The 22,683-nt window shown below is 43.0% G+C and overlaps 1 protein-coding gene across 1 annotated transcript; it reads left to right on the top strand.

Moving 5' to 3' along the window:
* Positions 1–19,923: 19,923 nt before the first annotated feature.
* On the top strand, positions 19,924–20,766 carry LOC121868676 (protein FAM200A-like). Its single transcript, XM_042369513.1, has 2 exons — positions 19,924–20,307; positions 20,596–20,766. Exons 1-2 carry the CDS (start codon positions 19,924–19,926, stop codon positions 20,764–20,766), a joined length of 555 nt encoding a protein of 184 aa, XP_042225447.1.
* The last annotated feature ends 1,917 nt before the right edge of the window (positions 20,767–22,683 follow it).

The following is a 22,683-nucleotide window of genomic DNA, read 5'->3' as shown; positions in this document are numbered from 1 at the left end:
AGTGGCCAGTAATCCCTTAAACAAGAACAAGAAGATTTGTTTCTAGAGTTGATATAATTTAATCTATCATTGCGCATCTGTACAGTATCTCCGATTGGGAGGTAGAAACTCGGTTAAATTAAATAGTAATAAAACTCAATATTTACCAATTACACTTTCCAAATGAGAGGATCTCTCACCAATCTCATTTCAAGATACAATCATTCTGCCAAATTCTAAAATAGACAGGCTAAGCCTCACCATTTCCTCTTATTTGTTATGGAAGCCACACATCCTCAACATTGCTAAAGCTGCCTCCCGAAAGCTGGGAATGCTGTACAGATGCCGTAGCTACTTCACTCCTGAGCAGTTGCTTCAAGTTTATAAGGGATTCATTCATCCTAACTTGGAGTACTGCTCTCATATCTGGGGTGGCTCTTCTTCTGCCCAACTGTTAGATAGGGTGGAATCAAAGGCATTTCGACTAATTAACTCTCCTCCTTTAGTTGATAACTCTCTCTCTTCCCTTTCTCTTCGCCGCAATGTTACTTCACTCTCTCTCTTTTACAGGTACTTTAACGGGCAATGTTCGGTGGATTTGGCATCCTGTGTACCGCCGGCAAGGCCATGGGCTCGTAACACACGTCTTGCCCCCGGTGCCCACCGTTTCTCTGTGAATGTCGGTCACACTATAATAACCTGTTATAGTGCATTCTTCTTTCCTCACACAGCCAAACTGTGGAATGCTCTGCCTTCTTCTGTGTTTCCATACTCTTACAATCTGTCTCACTTCAAAAAGATGGTTTTCCCTCATCTTCGTGGTGTAGATCAATTTAGTCTTTTTCTCTTCTATTTTTAAGTTCTCTTTACTCTTATTTTTTCGCCCCCAGGATCCGTTGTGGGACGATGACCTGTGACCGGGTGGGCTATTCCCCGTAAAATTAATGAATAAATAAATAAATAAAATAAAGTGCCCTCACTCCACGTCTCCCGAGAAGCTGGTTGTTGTTCTCTCCAGACCCAGGAGCTTAGGTTGTTGTGTGAAGTATGGAAGTTTGTGTCTTTGTTACTCACAGATGCCCTCTCGCCTACATGACTGCCTGCCTGCACACACACACACACACACCATATCTTGTATTCGTATCACAACAGGTGTCGCCAGAACCAGGTGTTGCCAAAGTAGAAGGCATCAGCTTCGTAAGTTTTTCCTTTATTCGCTCTTCTTCAAAGCACATTAACTAATTATTATATGCTATTTCTAAATATTTCTTTAATTTATCTACATTAGGGTATATTTGCATAAGGGTTTCACTCTTATATTAAGGTTAATGATCAGGATAAATTTTCGATTCACCTGAACTTACGCAAAGGTTTTCACGAAAATGACTTTAGGAATTAATGATAAGGTTTATATGCATTGTTAAGTCAGTGTTAAGCATAATATTTTATCATAAATTTCGTAGAATAAAATTAAAATTTTTCTTAATTCCCAGTAATTCAACAGATACCAAAGAAGTTTATTTTATTTTCTCCAAACACGCGGTACTTCAGTCTCATAACGAGACGAGGTAGTTCACTGACTGGCTGACTGACAGAAAACTTTATTGACAGTGGGATGGAGCCACTTGTGTGTGTGTGTGTGTGTGTGTGTGTGTGGCTGACTGGTCGGTAGATTGGGTGACTGACTGGTAGAGAGAGTGGTTGACTGGATTGCGAGAAGAATGTCTTGAGTATATGACAGGGCCACGTTATCACTTGGTGCGCTGGCTAACCGGATGACTGATTGATAAGATACTGGACAGAGTGAATAACTGGATAATTGGCTTCATAAAAGAAATAGTTTTCGGAATGGCTGGTAGGATGGCTGTTACGATGGCTGGTAGGATGGCTGTTAAGATGGCTGGTAGGATGGCTGTTAAGATGGCTGGTAGGATGGCTGTTAAGATGGCTGGTAGGATGGCTGTTACGATGGCTGGTATGGATGGCTGGTGGCTGTTAAGATGGCTGGTAGGATGGCTGTTAAGATGGCTGGTAGGATGGCTGTTAAGATGGCTGGTAGGATGGCTGTTAAGATGGCTGGTAGGATGGCTGTTAAGATGGCTGGTAGGATGGCTGTTAAGATGGCTGGTAGGATGGCTGTTAAGATGGCTGGTAGGATGGCTGTTACGATGGCTGGTAGGATGGCTGTTAAGATGGCTGGTAGGATGGCTGTTAAGATGGCTGGTAGGATGGCTGTTAAGATGGCTGGATGGGTGGCTAGGATGGCTGTTAAGATGGGTGGTAGGATGGCTGTTAAGATGGGTGGTAGGATGGCTGTTAAGATGGCTGTTAGGATGGCTGTCAAGATGGCTGGTAGGATGGCTGTTAAGATGGCTGGTAGGATGGCTGTAAAGATGGCTGTTAGGATGGCTGCTAAGATGGCTGTTATGATGGCTGTCAGGATTTCTCTGCATCCTGTGCATCAGCGACGCTGTAATGTCTTATCTCTCTTATTTCCTGCCAGCTGCCAGGGTAGATAGATAACCTTTTAGTAGAAATTGTGTGTGTGTGTGTGTGTGTGTGTGTGTGTGTGTGTGTGTGTGTGTGTCGCACAAAGGGTGGTGAAATGCGTCTGGTGTGGCTGCACTATGTTAGAGTTAAGGTGCAAGCACTGCTTGCTCCCTCTCGCTTTCAGCTACTGCAGCTGGTTAACCCCCGTGGCGAACAGAGAAGCAACTTGCACAAGTCTTCCCCTGCCAGTATACAGCCTCTTCACCATCAAGACTCCTGTTGTGCCTCCTCGTGGCAACACGTGGTAACTGGGTGCCTCGTGGGCCCAGGCTAGACCAGCAGTGGGCCCCAGAGGGAAGGTGCATAGGCTCACTGGCATATGGACACGTTCTGGCGCCTACCAGCCATTGCCCCGCTGCCTTGCAGATTGACCTTGGAAGGTATAAGGCTACGGGAGTAAATCCCGAACGAAAAATCTGTGGTGGAGCTCCGCATCAGACAGACATGCTTACAGAGATCCAACAAAACTCCAACGGCGGTCTTGGCAGAAGAGGTGACACTGTGGAAAGCCAACAATTACACCGGCGGACGAAGGCAATATCTGATGGACAGGCTACTAAGGCAAAGCCCAACAAACTGGACTATCGGCAGTCCATTGCAACTCTCCCTCTCCCCAGTCATTGCAACACTTGCACCACTGGATCAGGAAAAGGAAGAGCCAAGATGTGTGGTTGCAACCTGCGTTCCTGCCTCACCACATAAATCAACTCACGCACAGCCTTCATCCAGTTCATCATACCTCTCATCATCAAAACCCTTATTCCCCCAAAGTCCGATGGCGGCGGACGAGTGGCGACGGGGACAGGCAGAGATGACTGCTGGGAGTCTCTAGTCACAACTCTGCACGTGGGCGGCATATATATGATGGTCGTTTATGCACCGGGATCTAGGCAGCAGTGCAATCCGGCCCTGATTGTGCGACTGAGCAGCCCTTTCGAGTAGCCACTCTGCTCACCACACATGGGGAGGGGGCTGGAAAAGGTACCCTAAACAGCCTGCCTAAAAACTCAACCTGACTGGGCAGCCACACCCAGTAAGCTCATCCTTATGTAGTCGAAAACACAGTCAAAATCACAGATCCAAACAAAAACAAACAATACAGCCTCTTATGGTCGCTGCATGGAATGTCAGGATCCTTCTGGACACTGACACAAATGAGCGTCCTGAAAGAATTGTCCCTGTGGCAAAGGAGCAAAAGAGCTGGCAAGGCATAACATCGAAATAGCAGCCATCAGTGAGTCCCGGCTCCCAGATGAGGGCTAACTCACAGAACGGGGTCTGGCTATACCTTCTTCTGGAAAGGTAAGCCTGCTGTGGAGAGAAACCGCATTTATGGAGTTGGCTTTGCCATCCACCAACGCATCCTACACAGGCTAACTGAAATGCCTATTGGGATCAACGAACGCCTCAGGATGCTTCGAGTCCCACTGAATCACTCACATCATGTCTTTTTCATCAGTTCATACGCCCCAACACTGGATGCAGAGGATAACATCAAGGAGGCCTTTTACACCGACCTTGACAGAGTGCTAAACTCTATCCCCAGAGAAGACAAGGTTGTACTGCTTGGCGACTTCAATGCCAAAGTTGGCAGAGATGCTCGCATTTGGCAGGGAACCATAGGGAGAAATGGACTAGGCAAGTGGAATGTCAACGGCCTGCTCCTCCTCAGCATGTGTGCCTCACTCTCACCAATACCTTGTTTCGGCAGGCCGACAAGTTCAAGGGATCGTGGCAACACCCAGTATCCAAACACTGGCATTTCATTGACTACATCATTGTCAGAGAAAGAGATCTTCTCTTCCTCTTCTTGTTTTTCTTTTCTTGGGTTATCCACTCTCTAGTGTCTTGGTCTTGTTCTTCCTCGTGTCCATGATGTTCGTAAATGTTGAGGAAGTCTGGGGAGGTGATCCTAATGAGCTGAGATTCGGTCAACTTGTGGTTTGATGGCTTCATGGTTCTTTATGTCTTGCTTTTTCTCTCTTTTTTCTTTCTTTCTTTTTCTTTTCTTGTTTCCTCGTTTCTTGTTTTTTCTTTTCTTGGGAGTGAACAGCGAGGAGGGCCTCCTTGTATGTAAGTTTCTTGTCTTGGCAGATCCACGCTATCTTGCACTGCTCTAGCCACATGGGACATAGCTTGTCGGCGGAAGAGTGTGGGCCGCCACAGGCTACGCATTTCTTCTTTTGGTTGGGGCAGGAAGTGTAGCAATGCCCGGTGTCTCCACACTTGGAGCACACATCCTCCTCAGCCTTGCACTTGGTGGTGGTGTGTCCGTAATGCTGGCATTTATAGCAGCGTTTTGATCTGCAGAAGGGCTTCACTGGCACGGTTTCCCAAGCCAGTTGAGCCTCTTTGGGTAACGTTTCGTGGTGTCCTACAAGGGCAATTGTTTTTTACAGCTTTTTTAGACAACAGAGTTGTCCCTTGAGAAGTTCGTTGATTTCTTCTGAATCCATAAATGCAATTTCAGGGCGGGAGATCACTCCCAGCTTCAAGTTGTCCCCCTAGTGGACAATCCTTTCCACTTGTATGCCGTTGATGTCGGTGAATTGTGGCAGTTGAAGGAATTGGCTATATTAGGCGAAGGTGATTTTCAGGTCACCGTTCACCTTGAGGAGCTCCACCTTGATATTTCCCTCGATCCCTTCAGTTAAAAAAAACTCTTTAAGGACGAGGAAGTTGAGTAGTTTTGGGCAGGTTTCTCCAACCGTGCACAACCGGATCACCTTGACGTCTTCGTAGAACACCATGGCTGAAAAGTTCTGTGTGTGTGTGTGTAATAATAAAAATAATAATAATAATATTAATAATAATAATAATAATAATAATAATAATTAACGGTTTATTGAAAGAACTTGGCAGCCAGAAGGCTGAAAATATACAGTTACATAATTGGGGAATGGGTTTCGATTTACAAATAATATACAAATAACATAAGTGATACAAATAAGATATATAACAACTAGATGGGGAAAAGCTCAAACTACAGGGCATTTCAACATAGTGACAGTGCAAGAAGTAGTATTTACTGGGAGTGAATACACTGGTTTATTACAAGTTATTGATAATTTTTACAATGGTTGGGACTGGGCTGTTCTTATAGCGATCAGTTCGTGCACGTATGGGCTGGATGCGGTTGTGGTGTCGAACAGCAATTCTCGGGCTCGGAATCTCAGGTGGTAGTAGGAGCCGGTGTCGAGGATGGTGCAGATGTTTCTTACCAAATTTGCAGATGAGGTCGTGGTGATGGTCAGTGAGAGTCGAAAGGGTCAGTGTGTTGAGCGCTTCTTGATATATGGAGTAGGAAGGAGAGAGAATAATCTTACATGCCCTCTTTTGCAGTTTTTCTAGGTGTTTACGTTGTGTGGCATTTAGGGAGGAAGACCAGGTAGGGAAAGCATAGGTGAGCTTGGGAAGTATGAATGTTGAGTAAACACTGAGGAGCTCGGGTGCAGGAACTCCGAGGGACTTGAGTCGGCGGAGGAGGTGGAGACGGAAACTGGAGGATTTGACAACTTCACTGACGTGTGGTTTCCAATTTAGTTTGTTGTCTATGGTGACGCCGAGGAGCTTAGTGAAATCTACAACCTGGAGTGTGTTGGGACCTAATTTGAATGTAAATTAATCTAACCAACCTAACCGAACCTAACCTAACCTAGAGCGAATTTTCGCTTTCTGTTTATTTTGAAAACGTTTTTGAGCCTTACATCATACATCAGTCACGGTTCTAAGAATAGACGAAAAGTAGTGAAGTAGTCGTGTGATGCTCAATTGCCATACAACACTTAATGCTGCAGTGTAGATGCTGTTAGGTCAGAAGAACGATAAACTCTGTGATGTTATGACCAGACGCTGTTAGTATCTGTGTGTTGTCTTGAGTAATCCTCCACCGCCGAAAGTTTAATAATTTTGCCTCCAACTTATACTCCCTCACGCAAGCGGTGTTTAGCCACTGCACCTATTCTCCCCTCCTAAAATTCACTTCAATCCTCCCTTTATTCTTCCCCTGAACGTCCTTCCCCCCTGTCACTAGCATTTCATAAGAACATAAGAACATAAGAAAGGAGGAAACTGCAGCGGGCCTATTGGCCCATACTGGGCAGTCCCGTTTACACCCAACCCCTATTGCTCATATAAGCATCCAACCTATGTTTGAAGCAATTCAGCGAATTCGAGTTAATGATGATATTTGGTAACTTGTTCCATTCATCCACTACTCTGTTTCCAAACCAGTGTTTACCTATTTCACGCCTAAATCTAAATTTGTCTAATTTATAACCATTGTTACGAGTTCGCTCCTGGTTGGATAATTTGAGTACCTTTGTAATGTCCCCTTTGTTTAGCCCTGCCTTCCACTTATACACCTCTATCAGGTCGCCCCTCGCTCTACATCTCTCAAGGGAGTGCAAATTAAGATGCTTTAACCTGTCTCTATACTCAAGGTTCCTCATGCCCGGGATTAGTCTTGTCATTCTCCTCTGAATGCTTTCCAAGGATTCTATATCCATTCTGTAATACTGTGACCAGAACTGAACTGCGTAATCCAGGTGTGGTCTCACAAGAGCAAGATACAGTTTTAGGATGACCTCTCTAGTCTTGTAACTAACACTCCTTTGTATGAACCCAAGTACTTTATTAGCCTTGTTACGAGCAAAAACACATTGTTTACTTGGCTTAAGGTTCCTACTTATCATTACTCCTAAATCTCTCTCGCAGTAGGGTTTCTCTATGGCATCGTTGTTCATCTCCTATACCGAGTACTTTACATTTGTCCACGTTGAATTTCATCTGCCATTTTTAAGACCATTCGAAAAATTTGTTTAGATCTTCCTGCAGTTTTGCAGAGTCCTCGTCAGATTTACTAACACGTCCTATTTTAGTGTCATCAGCAAATTTACTTATGTTGCTGTCTATGCCGATATCTATGTCGTTTATGTATATAATAAATAATAATGGTCCAAGTACTGAGCCTTGGGGAACTCCACTTGTGACGTTGCTCCAATGGGACTTAGTGCCGTTAATGCTCACTCGCTGTTTCCTGTCCTGTAACCACGCCCTAATCCATTTAAGGATGTCACCTTTGATGCCATGAGCTTCTACCTTTCTAATTAGTCTTTCGTGGGGGACTCTGTCGAAGGCTTTGCTAAAGTCGAGATATACCACATCATAATTGTGCCCCTCGTCCACCTATTCGAAAACTGATGAAAAGAATGTTAATAGATTAGTTAGGCAAGAACGTCCGCTTGTGAAGCCATGCTGGGAATCATTGATCAATCTGTGCTTCTCCAGGTGATTTCGAATAGAGTTTGAAATGATTGCTTCCAGTAATTTGCCTACTATTGATGTTAGACTGATTGGGCGGTAGTTAGAGGATAGTGATCTATCCCCCTTCTTGAAAATCGGTATTACATTCGCTATCCTCCAGGATTCTGGTACTACACCTGTTTTTAAGGACATGTTAAACAACTTTGCTAAGGGCATACTAAGCTCTTCCTTACATTCCTTTAATACTCTGGCAAATATCTCATCGGGACCAGGTGACTTATTAGGCTTTAGTTTGTCTATTTGCTTACTAACATCGTTACTAGTCACTACTATCTCACTTAATTTGTTTTCTTCACTATCTCTGAATAGGGTCGGTGCCTCGGGTATCATGTTTAAATTTTCGGTGGTGAAAACTGTTGAAAAATATTTATTCAAATTATTGCTCATTTCTCCGTCGTTATCAGTGAGCTCGCCAGAGTCTGACCGTATTGGTCCAATCTTTTCTCGTGTTTTAGTTTGATACATTTGGTAGAATCCTTTGGGGTTTGTCTTCGCCTCCCTTGGTATCGTGACCTCATTATTCCTCTTTGCTTTCCCTATCTCGGTTTTAACCCTACTCGTCAATACCCTATAATTGTCCCGGAGGTGAATTTCGCCACGATTTATCCTTCTACCTATAGCCTTCCTTTGGCCGATGATGTTCTTTAAATAATTATTTATCCATTTAGGGTCATTGTTGTCTTATCTGAGTTTTTTGTATGGTATGTTCTGCCTTTGTGCTTTAAGTAACTCACTATTTAAATTGTCGTGGAACTCGGCAATCTCAGATCTCGTTATCAGGTCGGTGTCATCTGTCAGGTTCACGGCCAAGCACGACACCCCCTCTCTCAGCTGCCTCTTTAAACTGTCAAAGTTCGCCCTTCTGAAATCTGGTACTTTAGTGGAATTTTCCTTACGTCTGCCCTGAAAATCTAATTGGAATCTAATTTCTTTGTGATCCCTGTTTGCAAGTTCGTTCCCTACCTCGACACTGCTAATGAGGTTTTCTCTGTGTGACAGAACTAAATCGAGTATATTATTATCCCGTGTGGGTTTGGTTATATGTTGACTTAGAAAACAGTCTTGGATTGTCTCGAGAAAATCCTCTGATTCTGAGTTACCTGTAAGGACAGTCCAATCTATTTGGCCAAGGTTAAAGTCGCCTACTGTACAGACTTTGTTGTGTATGGAAGCCCTGCGCATTTCATCCCAGATAAGTCGCTATTTCCCTGTAATCTTTCACTTTGTTTACCCGCTCCCACTGCAGTCACCTCCACCCCCGTGCTCATATGTTCTCCTAGCAGTTTAAAGACTTCGATATCTTTTCAACTGCCCCCTCTAGAGCCCCAGCCAGGGTTGCTACTCCATCCCTAGACAGGTGCACCCCATCCCTAGCATAAAGGTCCCTTCTGCCATAGAAGTTGTCCCAGTTGTCAATGAATGGGACTGATATTGACTTGCAATATCTGTCAAGACGGTCGTTGACACCAACTGCCCTTGACAACCATTCACTGCCAACTCTCCTTCTAGGCAGGACACAGCATATGATAGGGATCCCTCCCTTAGTCCTAATATGATCTATAGCTGCCTTGAACTTATCAAGAAGCTCCTCGCTCCTACACCGGCCAATATCATTGCCTCCTGCATTGAGGCAGATAATGGGTTTGTTCCCATTACCAGACAAGATATTGTCCATCCTGTCAATTATATCCCCCACCCCAGCTCCTGGCAAACACACCCTCATCCTATTTTTGTTTTTACCACAAAAGGCCCTGTCCATGTACCTTACCTGTGAGTCACCAACAATTAAAGTTTGTATACCTTCCTTGTCATCCCTGTCCCTGACTGTACTAACGTCCATTTCGTCTATCAAGGGACTGAACGGGTTGGTACACTTAGCTGTTGTTGTCGTTGTTGTCGTATCCTTGGTGTACTTCTTCACCACCAGCTTCGTCTTCCCACTACTCACAACTTTCCACTCGCTTGAGTTTTCGTCAGACACTGTCTTTACTCGTCCAGCCTCTCCTTTTAATTTCGCCAGCTCTTTCTTTAATTTCAGGTTCTCCAACGTGGCCCTCTCAATTTCTAACTTGGCCCTCGCCAATTCTTCAATGGACCACTCCAGTTTGGTCAACAAACTCTCATACCCAAGACCGCACATAGCACTGGCCATATCTGATAATTATCCCTCCGGAGCTAACCCTGCCGTGACCTTTCCCCTAGTGAGATCTATACACAGTCTGCACCCCCCCACCCCCACAACAACAACAACCATGAGTTTGATATGTGATTACTGTAGGGAGACGTCGGATATGGAGGATACAGGCCTGACTAATGCAACGTTTAGGAAGTTACTAACTGCCGTAAAGCATGATGGCTGTTGCTGGTGTTGCCCTGGCTGCATAGTCAAGGTGAATGAAGCGATTGCAAGCCATAAGGGAACGAGTTCTCTACGGACGAAAATAGATGAAGCTGGAGCCCTGCTGGTTGCCAACTGGAGAGAGGTGGGAAAGAAATCCTTGCTAAGACTGAGGAAGTAGCCGATAGAATGGAGGTGGTTGCTAAGAGGAGTTATGCTGACATATTAGCAGGGTCACGGGAGGGGGCGGAGAGTCATGCAGGATCAGAACAGGTTCTAAAACAGCTTGGGATTTTGAAGAAGTGTGTCGAAGAAATGAAAATTAACAGACCTACTGTTAGGGGAGAGGAGGAACACCAGGAATGTCTCCAGCTCAGGAACAATGTAATAGTTTTTGGAGTCCCAGAGAGCCAGGTGGAGGGAACTGTGAGTAAGGTAACACACGATAAGGTGCTGTTTCAAAATATTTGTACAGAGGTTCTGAAGATTCCATCAACCCCTCAGGATGTGAGGAGGCTGGGACAAAAGCAGGGGGATAAGCCTCGCCCCCTCAGGATCACACTAGTGAACGAGGAGGAGAAATGGCAGGTTATTCGGCAGGCAAAAAACTTAGCAAGGAGCGAGGCATTTCGGGATGTATTCATTCACACAGATCGCACGGTAATGCAGAGGGAACAGCACAAGAAGCTCCTGCAGGACTTGAAGCAGAAGAGGGAGGAGTCAAGGAGGAACGGGGACAGGTGTACATGGGTTATACTAAGGGGGAGGGTAGTGAAAACAAGTGTGCCGACACAGGGCCAGGCGGCACCAGCTCAGCCTACCGGACAGGAGGAGGCGAGTGCCATGTAAACAATGACATTTCTAACCACACCCTGCAAAATACAGTGTACTTAGCAAATGCTGCAGCTTCTGAGAATGGGGGGTGGAGGGAGCGGGTTTACAACTAAGAGCAGAGACGTTACCGAGAACAAATTCTGGCTTGAATGTCATGTACACTAATACGGGCACGTTCCTTGATAAGAGATAGGAGTTTGAAACACTACTAAGAGTACACCAATCAGATATTGTAGGTGTTGTAGAACTGTTGTACAAGAACAGGAGAATCGACCCAGAGGAATGTGAGTTCAGTATTGCTGGATATGACTCATTTACGAACCTTTCTCAAGAAACTTGCAAGAGGGGTGTGGCTATCGATGTTAGGCAAGACCTTAGAGCCACCCAAGCGAGGGTACAGGGAGAGGATGTTTTTGAAGAGTCCAAGTGGTGTAAAATTAAATTAAAGGGAGGGGACTTACTTATCGTCGGGTGTATCTACAGATCCCCAAACTGTGGCCAACTAAATCAAAGGAACTTAAGAACCTTAATAAACAACGTCGGTGATGCTCAACCCTAGCCACCTCCTTATCATTGGGGACTTAAACTATGGCGACATCGACTGGAGAAACGAGTCCACCCCGAATGACTTGAATAACCCTGCTACTCTTTTTGTAGAAACTCTGAGAGATAATTTTTTGTTCCAACCTGTTAGAGACCCGACACATTACAGAGGGGAGCAAACACCCAAGCCACTTGACCTCATCATAACAAACGAGGAGGGTATGGTGGCTAAACTGGAACACCTTGCCCCAGTTGGCACCAGTCACCATATAGTGTTGTCATTCAGATTTAACTGTTACCTAGTTCAAGATAAGGCCAGGCCAAGGTGCAAATATTACAAGGGAAATTACAATGGGAAGAGGGAAGAGATGAGGGGTATCATCTGGCCTGACTCATTAACGTACAAGAACGCAGACACTACGCTGAATATCATAACTAGTAAAGTGACCCATTTGATCGATAAATATATACCCAAGACCAAACCCAGTGCTTCTAGGAATACGAGGGGATCCCTACACATGAACCATGCGGCAGTCGACAAAATTAAGAAGAAAACCCAGAAATTCAAGACGTGGGTTGGGTCAAACGACGAGCAAGACAGGAAGAAGTATGCAAGAGCCAGAAACCAAGCAAAGATAGAGTGTAGAAGGGCTGAAAAGGAGTTCCAGAGGCTGGTTGCAAGCGAGGTCATGTCAAACCCAAAGGCGTTTTACCGCTTTGCAAAGTCGAAATTGAAAACGCGAGTAGGAGTATCAGACCTGAGGCTAGTGGATGGTAGTTACGCAGATTCTGACCAGGATAAAGCTGAGGCATTGAACAGCTTCTTTTCCTCGGTGTTCACAAGAGAGGATGCAACTAACCTTCCTGCGTTTGAGGACAGACGGTTCGACACAGCACTGACCCACATTGTGTTCACAGAAGAGGGTATTAGAAATAAACTGTCCAGGCTAAAGGTCCATAAGAGTCCCGGACCTGACAAGGTGCATCCTAGAGTGCTAAGAGAGTTGTGCAACGAGCTTGCAGAGCCCCTGAAGATCCTGTTTTGTAAATGCCTGGATGAACAAAAGGTCCCCAGTGAATGGAAAGTGGCTTATGTGAGTCCTATCTTCAGGAAGTACGATCGGCACTCCACGAACAACTATAGACCGGTGAGCCTGACTAGCATAATATGTAAAGTACTTGAGAGTATTATCAGAGATGACGCAATGGAACATCTACTACGAAACAACCTTATAAAGGATTGCCAACACGGTTTTATGCCGGGGTGCTCCTCCTTAACACACTTGCTCAAGGTATTGGATATTTGGACCCATATTCTGGAACGGGGTGGTAATATCGACAATATTTACCTAGATTTTGCCAAGGCTTTCGACAGTGTACCCCACGAAAGGCTGAAAATCAAACTGGAAGGGTACGGAATTCGGGGAAATGTCCTACCGTGGATAGAATACTTTCTACATGACCGCAAGCAGTGTGTGGTGATTAATGGCACGAAATCGTCATCTGTACCTGTCACAAGTGGGGTACCACAGGGCAGTGTATTGGGCCCGGTGTTGTTTGTTTGTTTCATAAATGACATGCCTAACGTTGTACACTCCTCCATACAAATGTTTGCCGATGACGCCAATTTATTTCGAGAAATTAAGAACCAACTGTGAAGAGCTGCAGAAGGACCTCTGTGGGCTCCAGGAATGGTCGAAGAAATGGCTGCTGAGATTCAATGTCACGAAGTGTAAGAGGATGCACCTGGGGCGTACCAACAGTAAGGAGGCGTATCATATGCCCTAACGGGATGAAGAAACTACACTAGTTGAGACTGTATGTGAGAAGGATCTAGGTGTGTATATTGACAATGAGCTAAAGTTCTTGGGCCATTGCGAGAAGAAGGTTAATCAGGCAAATAAATTTTTGGGTCTTATAAGAAGGTCGTTCAGATATCTAGACGGTCCGTCCCTCGTAACGATCTTCAGGAGTGAAGTGCTTCCCCATCTGGAGTACTGTCACCCCATCTGGTCCCCGAGATATGCTAGGGACTGTCAGTTGGTTGAAAATGTTCAAAGGAGGGCCACCAGACTGGTGCCTGCACTTCGGCACCTCAGCTACCCTGAGAGATTGGAGCGCCTGAACTTGCCTAGCTTATACTACAGACGGGGGGACCTAGTTGAGGTGTATAAGCATCTCAGGGGCACTACTCAGTTGAGTGTCCTTACTTGGAGCTGGCGGACGCTCGCCCCACTAGGGGTCACAGCTCAAGATTGAAGAAGCCGCAAGTCCAGAAAACTGTGAGCAAACTTTTTCGGAGTGAGGGTTGTAAACTCTTGGAACAATCTACCAGAGAGTGTTGTGACGGCACCGAGTGTGAGCTCTTTCAAGACAAGACTTGACCAACACTGGAGCGGGTTCAGGTACATTCAGGAGCCGGTGCATGCCCAGTATTTGCCAACAGTGCGTGACAGAGACGTGACCGATTGCCTGGGCCGCTAGCGAGCCGATCTTTTGGTGAAGATAAATGAAAAGGAAAAGGAATGAGAGACGTGACCGATCGCCCAAGCGGCTAACAAGCCGATCAGTGGCGAAGAGGATAAAAGTAAAAAAAAAAAAAAGTAAAAGTAAGATACAGCGTATTGACGGCACTACCCGCTACCACCACCAGTGTCATTTTGTTAACCATTATTACTGGCCAGTAGTGTTATGGATGGTCAACTATCCTTGGAGGACAGACTCTGCAGTGTACTGAAGAACCTAACTAAGAAATTGAGTTAGTCACGCTGCTAGAAAGGTAACGTAAATACTTTAAAAAGTCGCCTCTTAACATGCAGTACCGGTCAAGAACGCTGCTCCCAGGGTTTGAGAGCCTGTGCAGTTGTGTGACATGTGTGTTCAGAGATCAGTGTTGGAAATATCTTAATATACAGGTTTATCGAATGTTGAAAGACCATTACTTTGAATAAATGGTGTTTATACAACTATAATGGCGCACTTTATACACTACACATTACTACTTGTAGTTGTTTCTCCTGTCTGGATAATAAATTATACATCTGTGCACGAGTGTCTATAAGTACTGTTAAACACACCTTGCCGCGTCCACCAAATAACCAACATTTCGCTTAAGGAAAAGTGTATGATCAGTAACAAAATTGTGCACCCTTCAGGATTTATCCATGACTCGAAATGTATTGTGATTCATGTGACCCCTGTTTAACTAGCTAGGAAGGTAGGTTTATTGTTTTGAAGTGTCAACCCCTAATATGACGCATTCAATAAATGCAGTAACCATTACTAAGAGTCCTAATTCATCCCTCCCATATTGCATGTTACTCCTATTCCTCCCCAGTTATTCTCTTTCCCTCTCTCCCTCTCCCCTTTGTGTGTGAGGGTGTAATGGCTCCTGTCTCATCAACAGAACATATTATATAAATGGGTTCATTATATCTGACTTATATTAAGAGTCACCACCTGTAACTTCCATTATCTATGAGTAAGATATGAACGGTACACGTGAGAGGGCAATTCTCCCAAGAGGGAAGAAGCCCATAGACAGCATTCTATGTGAGCCCGCACTGCGACGCCCTTAGTCAGTCACTCACAGCAACTTATATCTTTCGGACGTGATCAACGTTTATATTACATAAACGCCGTCCCTTTCTCATTCACTCATATATAGTGGAACTTACTGTCGATCTACACTCAGGAATTATAAATACAATCCTTTTATAATAAAACAAGGAACTACAGCTGGGTTTCGTTCCTTAAACCCAAATAATAAATATATGTGAACGGCCTGGTTAATTGGACAATCCAGCCGATTCAAGGGCAGTTGACCACAATCCCCCACTTTCCTCAACCATAAGCAAGCCATCTCCTATCTCTCTCACAGTCTGCTCACTCCACTTCTTAGCCTACTCCATCTCACGAGTATTATTACAGAGAATGAAACAAAGAGAAATAAAGAGGAAAATAAAGAACTAAGAAGACAGAAAAAAAGGGAATTAAAAGGTAATATAAGTAATATTGTTACAGATGTGGGCACCTGAACCTCGGCTGTGGACACCTGAACCTTGGGCAGTGGGAGGCTGTGGACACCTGTGTTTGTGATAATTATTGAAAGGATCTTTAATAATAATAATAATAATAATAATAATAATAATAATAATAATAATAATAATAATAATAATAATAATAATAATTATTATTATTATTATAATAATAATAATAATAATAATAATAATAATAATAATAATAATAATAATAATAATAATAATAATAATAATAATTGTAAAGGTCTGGCCTTTGGGCTATAAATCCCTTGCCAGCCTAATCAGGATCTTATAAAAGTGAAGTCAAGAACCATGGGTTTCCAAGGGGGTAACAAACAACCATTAGAGATTGACATCTCTTTATTACGAAAATAATCACAATACAGTAATTTAACTCTGACACCACTCACACAGATATTAAATAAACAGCACTGGAGTCAAACAATTACTTAAAACAAAACAATTAATACAACAAAGTACAGGTATTTCCTACGGCTGCAGATGAAACTTACTCCTAACCAGCATGGCGGAATGTTCTGGTAACGCTGTGATCTGCTCTCCGGGAGAAGGTCCAGGGCAGCTTCCTCACTTGGCGCCGGCGTTGGTGGACGATGTCTTGTCACACAGGAGAGACGCCAGGGCACGAACTGTGGATAGGGCGTGGAGGAAGTGGCAGCCTTGACAGTAGCTGGAGTAGGTGACCGGAGTTTGACAGGCAAATAGTGAAGGACTTGGGAATCAGCCCACGAGCCCCAAGAGCCTCAGATGAGTACACAACCAGAGTTGGAATAGAACAGCTGGGTGAAGTAACAGCTGTGGTGACGGCTGGATCATGCCTCGTGTGCGATGAGGCAGCAGCGACCATCTGTCTCCTCCGGTGGGCTGCAAACAAGCAAGCGAGCGCGGACAACCATCACCAGCCTAACAATAATAATAATAATAATAATAATAATAATAATAATAATAATAATAATAATAATAATAATAATAATAATAATAATAATAATAATAATAATAATAATAATAATAATAATAATAATATTAATAATACCATAATCATCAGTCAAAACAGGGCCAGACGTTTTGATTTTGACTAATATGCAGATGTATGAATTGTGAATAAATGCTGACTTCTTGCTCATTCCAGGAAACGGTACTTTTTAAAAAGAAGAGAGCAGAAATCTCGTCGACAAACCAACACAAATCAAAGAGAACCTCTCTCTCTCTCTCTCTCTCTCTCTCTCTCTCTCTCTCTCTCTCTCTCTCTCTTTCTCTCTCTCATGGGAGTTCATAAATTATTTTCTCGTAAAATGCTAGATTGGTTAGAGAGACATTGTCTCTCTCACAGGAGCTCAAAATTATGCTTTCAGGAAGTCCAACATGGGTCTTCAGTGAGATCATACACTTTCTCAACATGGGAGGTCTTAATTATTGCTGTACTAACACTTTGCTGTCACTCGGAATCAAGTATGACAATAATCCAGCTATGATAAAATGTACACGTTATTAAGGATGTCACCTTCGTTGGTGAGCTCTGACGTGACTCAAGAGGCCGATACTGGATGGCAGGGTCATTCACAGAGGTTGCACTAGTGGAGGGAGCGATCTCTCGCTCTTTCTCTACCAATAGTGGTGTCCCAGAGGGTTCTGTTCTTTCACCTAATCTCTTCCTTCATTTTATCAATGATTTACTTCACACTACGACTAATTCTATCCATTCTTACGCTGATGATTCTACTCTTCACTCCTCTTCACATTTTCCCCTTCCCCCTTATTCCCAAACTAAACCTGTTTCTAGAGCTGATGTCATTTCATCTACCAATGCGAATCTGTGCAGCATATCCGAATGGGGAGGTAGAAACTTGGTTAAAATCAAAAGTAATAAAACACAGTATTTACCAATTACACTTTCCAAAATAGAAGATCTCCCACTAATCACATTTCAGGATACAATCATTCTGCCAAATTCTAAAATATATATGCTAGGCCTCACCATTTCCTCTAAAATGTAATGGAAGTTACACATCCACAACATTGCTAAAGCTGCCTCCCGAAAGTTGGAAATACTGCACAGATGCCGAAGCTACTTTACTCCTGAGCAGTTGCTTCAAGTTTATAAGGGATTCATTCGTCTTAACTTGGAGTACTGCTCTCATATCTGGGGTGGCTCTTCTTCTGCCCAACTGATAGATAGGGTGGAATCAAAGGCATTTCGTCTCCTCTAGTTGATAATCTCTCTCCCCTTATCTCTTCGCCGCAATGTTGCTTCACTCTCTCTCTCTTTTACAGGTACTTTAACGGGCACTGTTCGGTGGATTTGGCATCCTGTGTACCGTCGGCAAGGCCGTGGGCTCGTAACACACGTCTTGCCCGCGGTGCCCACTGTTTCTGTGTGCATGTCGGTCACACTAAAATAACCCGTTATAGTACCTCCTTCTTTCCTCACACAGCTAAACTGTGGAATGCTCTGCCTTCTTCTGCGTTTCCATACTCATAAAGTCTGTCTCACTTCAAAAAGCTGGTTTTGCATCATCTTCGTGGGGTAGATTAATATAGTCTTTTTATTTTTTTTACTCTTTTTTTCGCCCTCTAGGGTCGATGACCTGCGTCCAGGTGGGCTATTCCACTATGTCAGAACAAAGACTGAATGGAATAGCTTTGCTGTTAGTCCACAAGGATATGGAACTGAATTGCTATGAGGTCATCAATGAATTTGGTCGTAAGAACAGATTACTTGACATTAGACTTCACAAGTAAGCTGATACTCTCTCTCTCTCTCTCTCTCTCTCTCTCTCTCTCTCTCTCTCTCTCTCTCTCTCTCTCTCTCTCTCTCTCTCTCTCTCTCTCTCTCTCTCTCCTATATATATATATATATATATATATATATATATATATATATATATATATATATATATATATATATATATATATATATATATATATATATATCCACCTGTCTATCTATCTATCTATCTGTCTGTCTTTTAACTCAATTGCCAATTACTTAATTTTACAACAATCCTAGAAGAGAAAAATATGTTTACTTTTAACATGTATGTATATTTTTGGCTAAGGAACTTTTTTGTTCTATGAATACAATTGCCTGTACTGTACACTGTATAATTTGTTTTATAACAGTTTCCAAAAATGCAACTGCAAATTAAACCTGCTGTATATCTGCTTATTTTACTGCTATGTAAATAAAATATGCTTACTATGAAAAGTGAATGAAAAATAAAAAGGGTGTCCTTTTACATAACTTTGTTAGCAACGACTTGAAACCTAGAAAACAATGTATTAGCGTTCGCAACAAGGCAAACAGGATTCTTGGGTTCATATCTAGGTCTGGGAGTAACAGAACTGCTGACGTTATCTTGAAACTTTACCTAGCATTAGTGAGGCCACACATGGATTATGCGGTTCAGTTCTGGTGTCCTTATTATAGAATGGACATAGATTCTTTGGAGAGAGTACAAAGAAGAATGACAAAAATGATCCATAATATTAGAAACCTTCCATATGAAGAAAGACTGAAAAGCTTAGGCTTACATTCATTAGAGAGGCGTAGAGTTAGGGGAGATATGATAGTGGTGTACAAGTGGGTAAGTGGGATTAGCAAGGATATGGAAGATGTTCTGAAGCTCAGTAATAACGAAATAACTAGAACAAATGGCTTTAAATTAGATAAATTCCGATTCAGAAAGGATATAGGCAAGCACTGGTTTGTAATAGAGTTGTGGATATGTGGAATAGCTACCGAGTGCTATAGTAGGATCGGGGACGCTAGGGAGCTTCAAAGACGAAGTTGGATAGGCACATGGAAGTGCTGGGATGGGTGTGAAAGGATCTGCCTGTATGGGCCAGTCGGCCTCCTGCAGTATCCCACTTTCTTATGTTCTTATGTTCTATGTTCTTTTACACAGCCTTTTCTTGAGACTCACGAGACTCCCCCTACCCCCCCCCCCGTCCATGAACATATATACGCCACTGCCGTGGGGTAACTGTTACGCCTATACACACACCCTCCGTCCCACACCACACTCCTCATCCCTCACGCATCCCTCCCGCCCTCACTCCACCTTCTCCACCTCACTTTCTAGACTCTAGAGCCTAAAGTTTGGGAATCATTGGTTTAGGCCCTAAACCAATGATTCCCAAACTGTGTGCCGCTGTTTTCTCGTAAGTCTGTCGCGAAAATCTGCTGGAAAGGTATATACTGTACGTGTGATCAAACTACTGTAAATGATCATATCTCCTAACCTAAGATGATTGATTATGACTTATATGTCATTCTTGTTAATGTAAGCAACCTCCATGCTTTGTGAAGAAATGGGGTCTACTCGTGTACCCTTTATCCTCCGCATTGAAGTCAGATGGTTATCAAGAGGAAGAGTGTTGTCTCAAGTACCTGAGTTGGGAGAGGAAATGCTTACCTTCTTTACTCTTGAAGAGAAGCTTGAGTTTTGTGAATTATTAGCTGGTGAAACCTGGTGTGCCAAGTTATGCTACTTAGCAGATATTTTTGAACACCTGAACAATGTCAATAGTAGCATGCAAGGAAGAAATGAAAATATAATAACTTTTTCGGACAAAGTTAAGGCCCTGGCAGAAGAAAAAATGAGTCTCTGGAATGTTAAAGTGAAAGAGGACAACTTGGACATGTTTCCAAAGACTGCTGATGCAAATAATAAAGAGATGGTTCGGCTGATCTGTGAGCACCTCGGAAACCTAGAACAGAACATTCAAAAGTATTTTCCAAATATATCTGTTGAAAGTTATGATTGGTTGAGAAATCCATTCATACAAGATGCGTCAAACAAACAGCAACTTACAGTAGTCTCAGGGAGGAGGAGGCATTAACAGACATCCGTAATGACCGCACTTTAAAATTAATGTACATGGAAGTGTCACTTGAAACTTTCTGGACACATATTGAGGACGAATTCCCATAAACAGTGAAAAAAATCTCTGACAATTCTTTTGCAGTTTTCTACCTCCTACTTGTGTGAACTGGGGTTCTCCGCGCTCACAAACATAAAATGTAAGAAAAGAGCAACACTGCAAAGTGTTGAAGAAGAAAAGAGAGTGTGCTCGACCAATGTTCTTCCTAATATACAGCGGATCTGCAAATCCAATCAAGCTCACGTGTCTCACTAACAAGGACAAGAATCAAGTACGTTTTTATTTTAATAATGTAATTTACATATCACTTCCAAATGAGTTTACAAGTCTAGATTTAATCTATATACATAACACATAATACTAAGTTTTGTGCAGGTTTCTTCATCCAAACCTAATTTCAACATTATTTTCAATAAAAAAAGTCGGTGCGCCGTAAAAATAATACAAATTAATTGAAAAAATATACTTATTATTTACAATATTGATTAGTAGTGAAGTAAAAATGATAGGTAATTGGTGACTAAGCATCAGAGAGCGCTTGGGCGGTCAGTCGCGTCTCTGTTATGCACTGTTGGCAAATACTGAGCATGCACAATACTCTCTGGCAGGTTGTTCCAAAAGTTCACAATTCTCACTCAGAAAAAGTTTGCTCTCGCAGTTTTCTGGACTTGTGGCTTCTTCAACCTTGAGCCATGACCCCTTGTGGGGCGGGCGTCCGCCAGCTCCAGATATGGACACTTGACTCAGTAGCGCCGCGCCCTCTGAGATGTTTATACACTACAATTAGGTCACCCCTTGCCCTCTGGATAACTGAGATGCCGTGGTGCAGGCACCAGTCTGGTGGCCCTCCTTTGGACATTTTCAATCAACTGAATCTCTTGCATATCTCGGGGACCAGACGGGGTAACAGTACTCCAGACGGGGAAGCACCTCACTCCTGAAGATCGTTACAAAGGACGTACCGTCTAGATATCTGAACGACCTTCCTATAAGACTACTAGTTTAGTTGCTTGATTCACCTTCTTCTCATAATGGCCCAAGAAATTCAGTTCATTGTCAACATTCACACCCAGGTCCTTTTCACATTCAGTCTCTATTAATGCAGTTTCTTCGTCCTGCTGGTGGCATGTGATACGCCTCCTTACCGTTGGTATGACCTAGGTGCATCCTCTTACACTTCGTGACATTGAATCTTATCAGCCATTTCTTCGACCACTCTTGAAGCTGACAGCGATCTTTCTGTAGCTCTTCACAGTCTAATGTGTTTCTATAAATTCTCTGCCGCTTAAAAAGTTTTAGCAGTTACTAACGTGATAATCCTTAAAAGAAATTAGTACAAATCAAGGCTTTACTTCAATGACTGAAAGAGCCGATGATAATAATAATAGTAATAACGATAATTATAATAGTAATAATAACAGAAGAAGAAGAAGAAGAAGAAGAAGAAGAAGAAGAAGAAGAAGAAGAAGAAGAAGAAGAAGAAGAAGAAGAAGAAGAAGAAGAAGAAGAAGAAGAAGAAGAAGAAGAAGAAGAAGAAGGAAGAAGAAGAAGAAGAAGAAAGAAAGAAGAAGAAGAAGAAAGAAGAAGAAGAAGGAAGAAGAAGGAAGAAGGAAGGAAGGAAGGAAGGAAGGAAGGAAGGAAGGAAGGAAGGAAGGAAGGAGAAGAAGAAGAAGAAGAAAAGAAGAAGAAGAAGAAGAAAGAAGAAGAAGAAGAAGAAGAAGAAGAAGAAGAAGAAGAAGAAGAAGAAAGAAGAAAGAAGAAAGAAGAAGAAGAAGAAGAAGAAAGAAAGAAAGAAGAAGAAGAAGAAGAAGAAGAAGAAGAAGGAAGAAGGAAGAAGAAGAAGAAGGAAGGAAGAAGAAGGAAGAAGAAGAAGGAAGAAGAAGAAGGAAGAAGAAGAAGGAAGAAGAAGAAGGAGGAAGGAAGAAGAAGGAAGAAGGAAGAAGAAGAAGGAAGAAGGAAGAAGAAGAAGGAAGAAGGAAAAAGAAGAATGAAGAAGAATAAGGAGGAAGAAGAAGAAGGAAGGAAGAAGGAAGAAGGAAGAAGGAAGAAGAAGAAGGAAGAAGAAGAAGGAAGAAGAAGAAGGAGGAAGGAAGAAGAAGGAAGAAGGAAGAAGAAGAAGAAGAAGAAGAAGAAGAAGAAAAGAAGAAAGAAGAAGAAAGAAAAGAAGAAGGA

The sequence above is a fragment of the Homarus americanus genome, unplaced genomic scaffold, assembly GCF_018991925.1.
Source record: "Homarus americanus isolate GMGI-L3 unplaced genomic scaffold, GMGI_Hamer_2.0 scaffold30535, whole genome shotgun sequence".
NCBI lineage: Eukaryota > Metazoa > Arthropoda > Malacostraca > Decapoda > Nephropidae > Homarus > Homarus americanus.
Note: the sequence above shows the minus strand (reverse complement) of the source record. Positions and strands in the feature narration are given on the sequence as shown.

Bases quoted from the DNA above. Each gene is read 5' to 3' on its own strand.
- LOC121868676 (XM_042369513.1), top strand. From the start codon at position 19,924: ATGCTTTGTGAAGAAATGGGGTCTACTCGTGTACCCTTTATCCTCCGC. The intron at 20,308-20,595 runs GTTCGGCTGATC...ATTCTTTTGCAG, and splicing joins ATGCAAATAATAAAGAGATG to TTTTCTACCTCCTACTTGTG.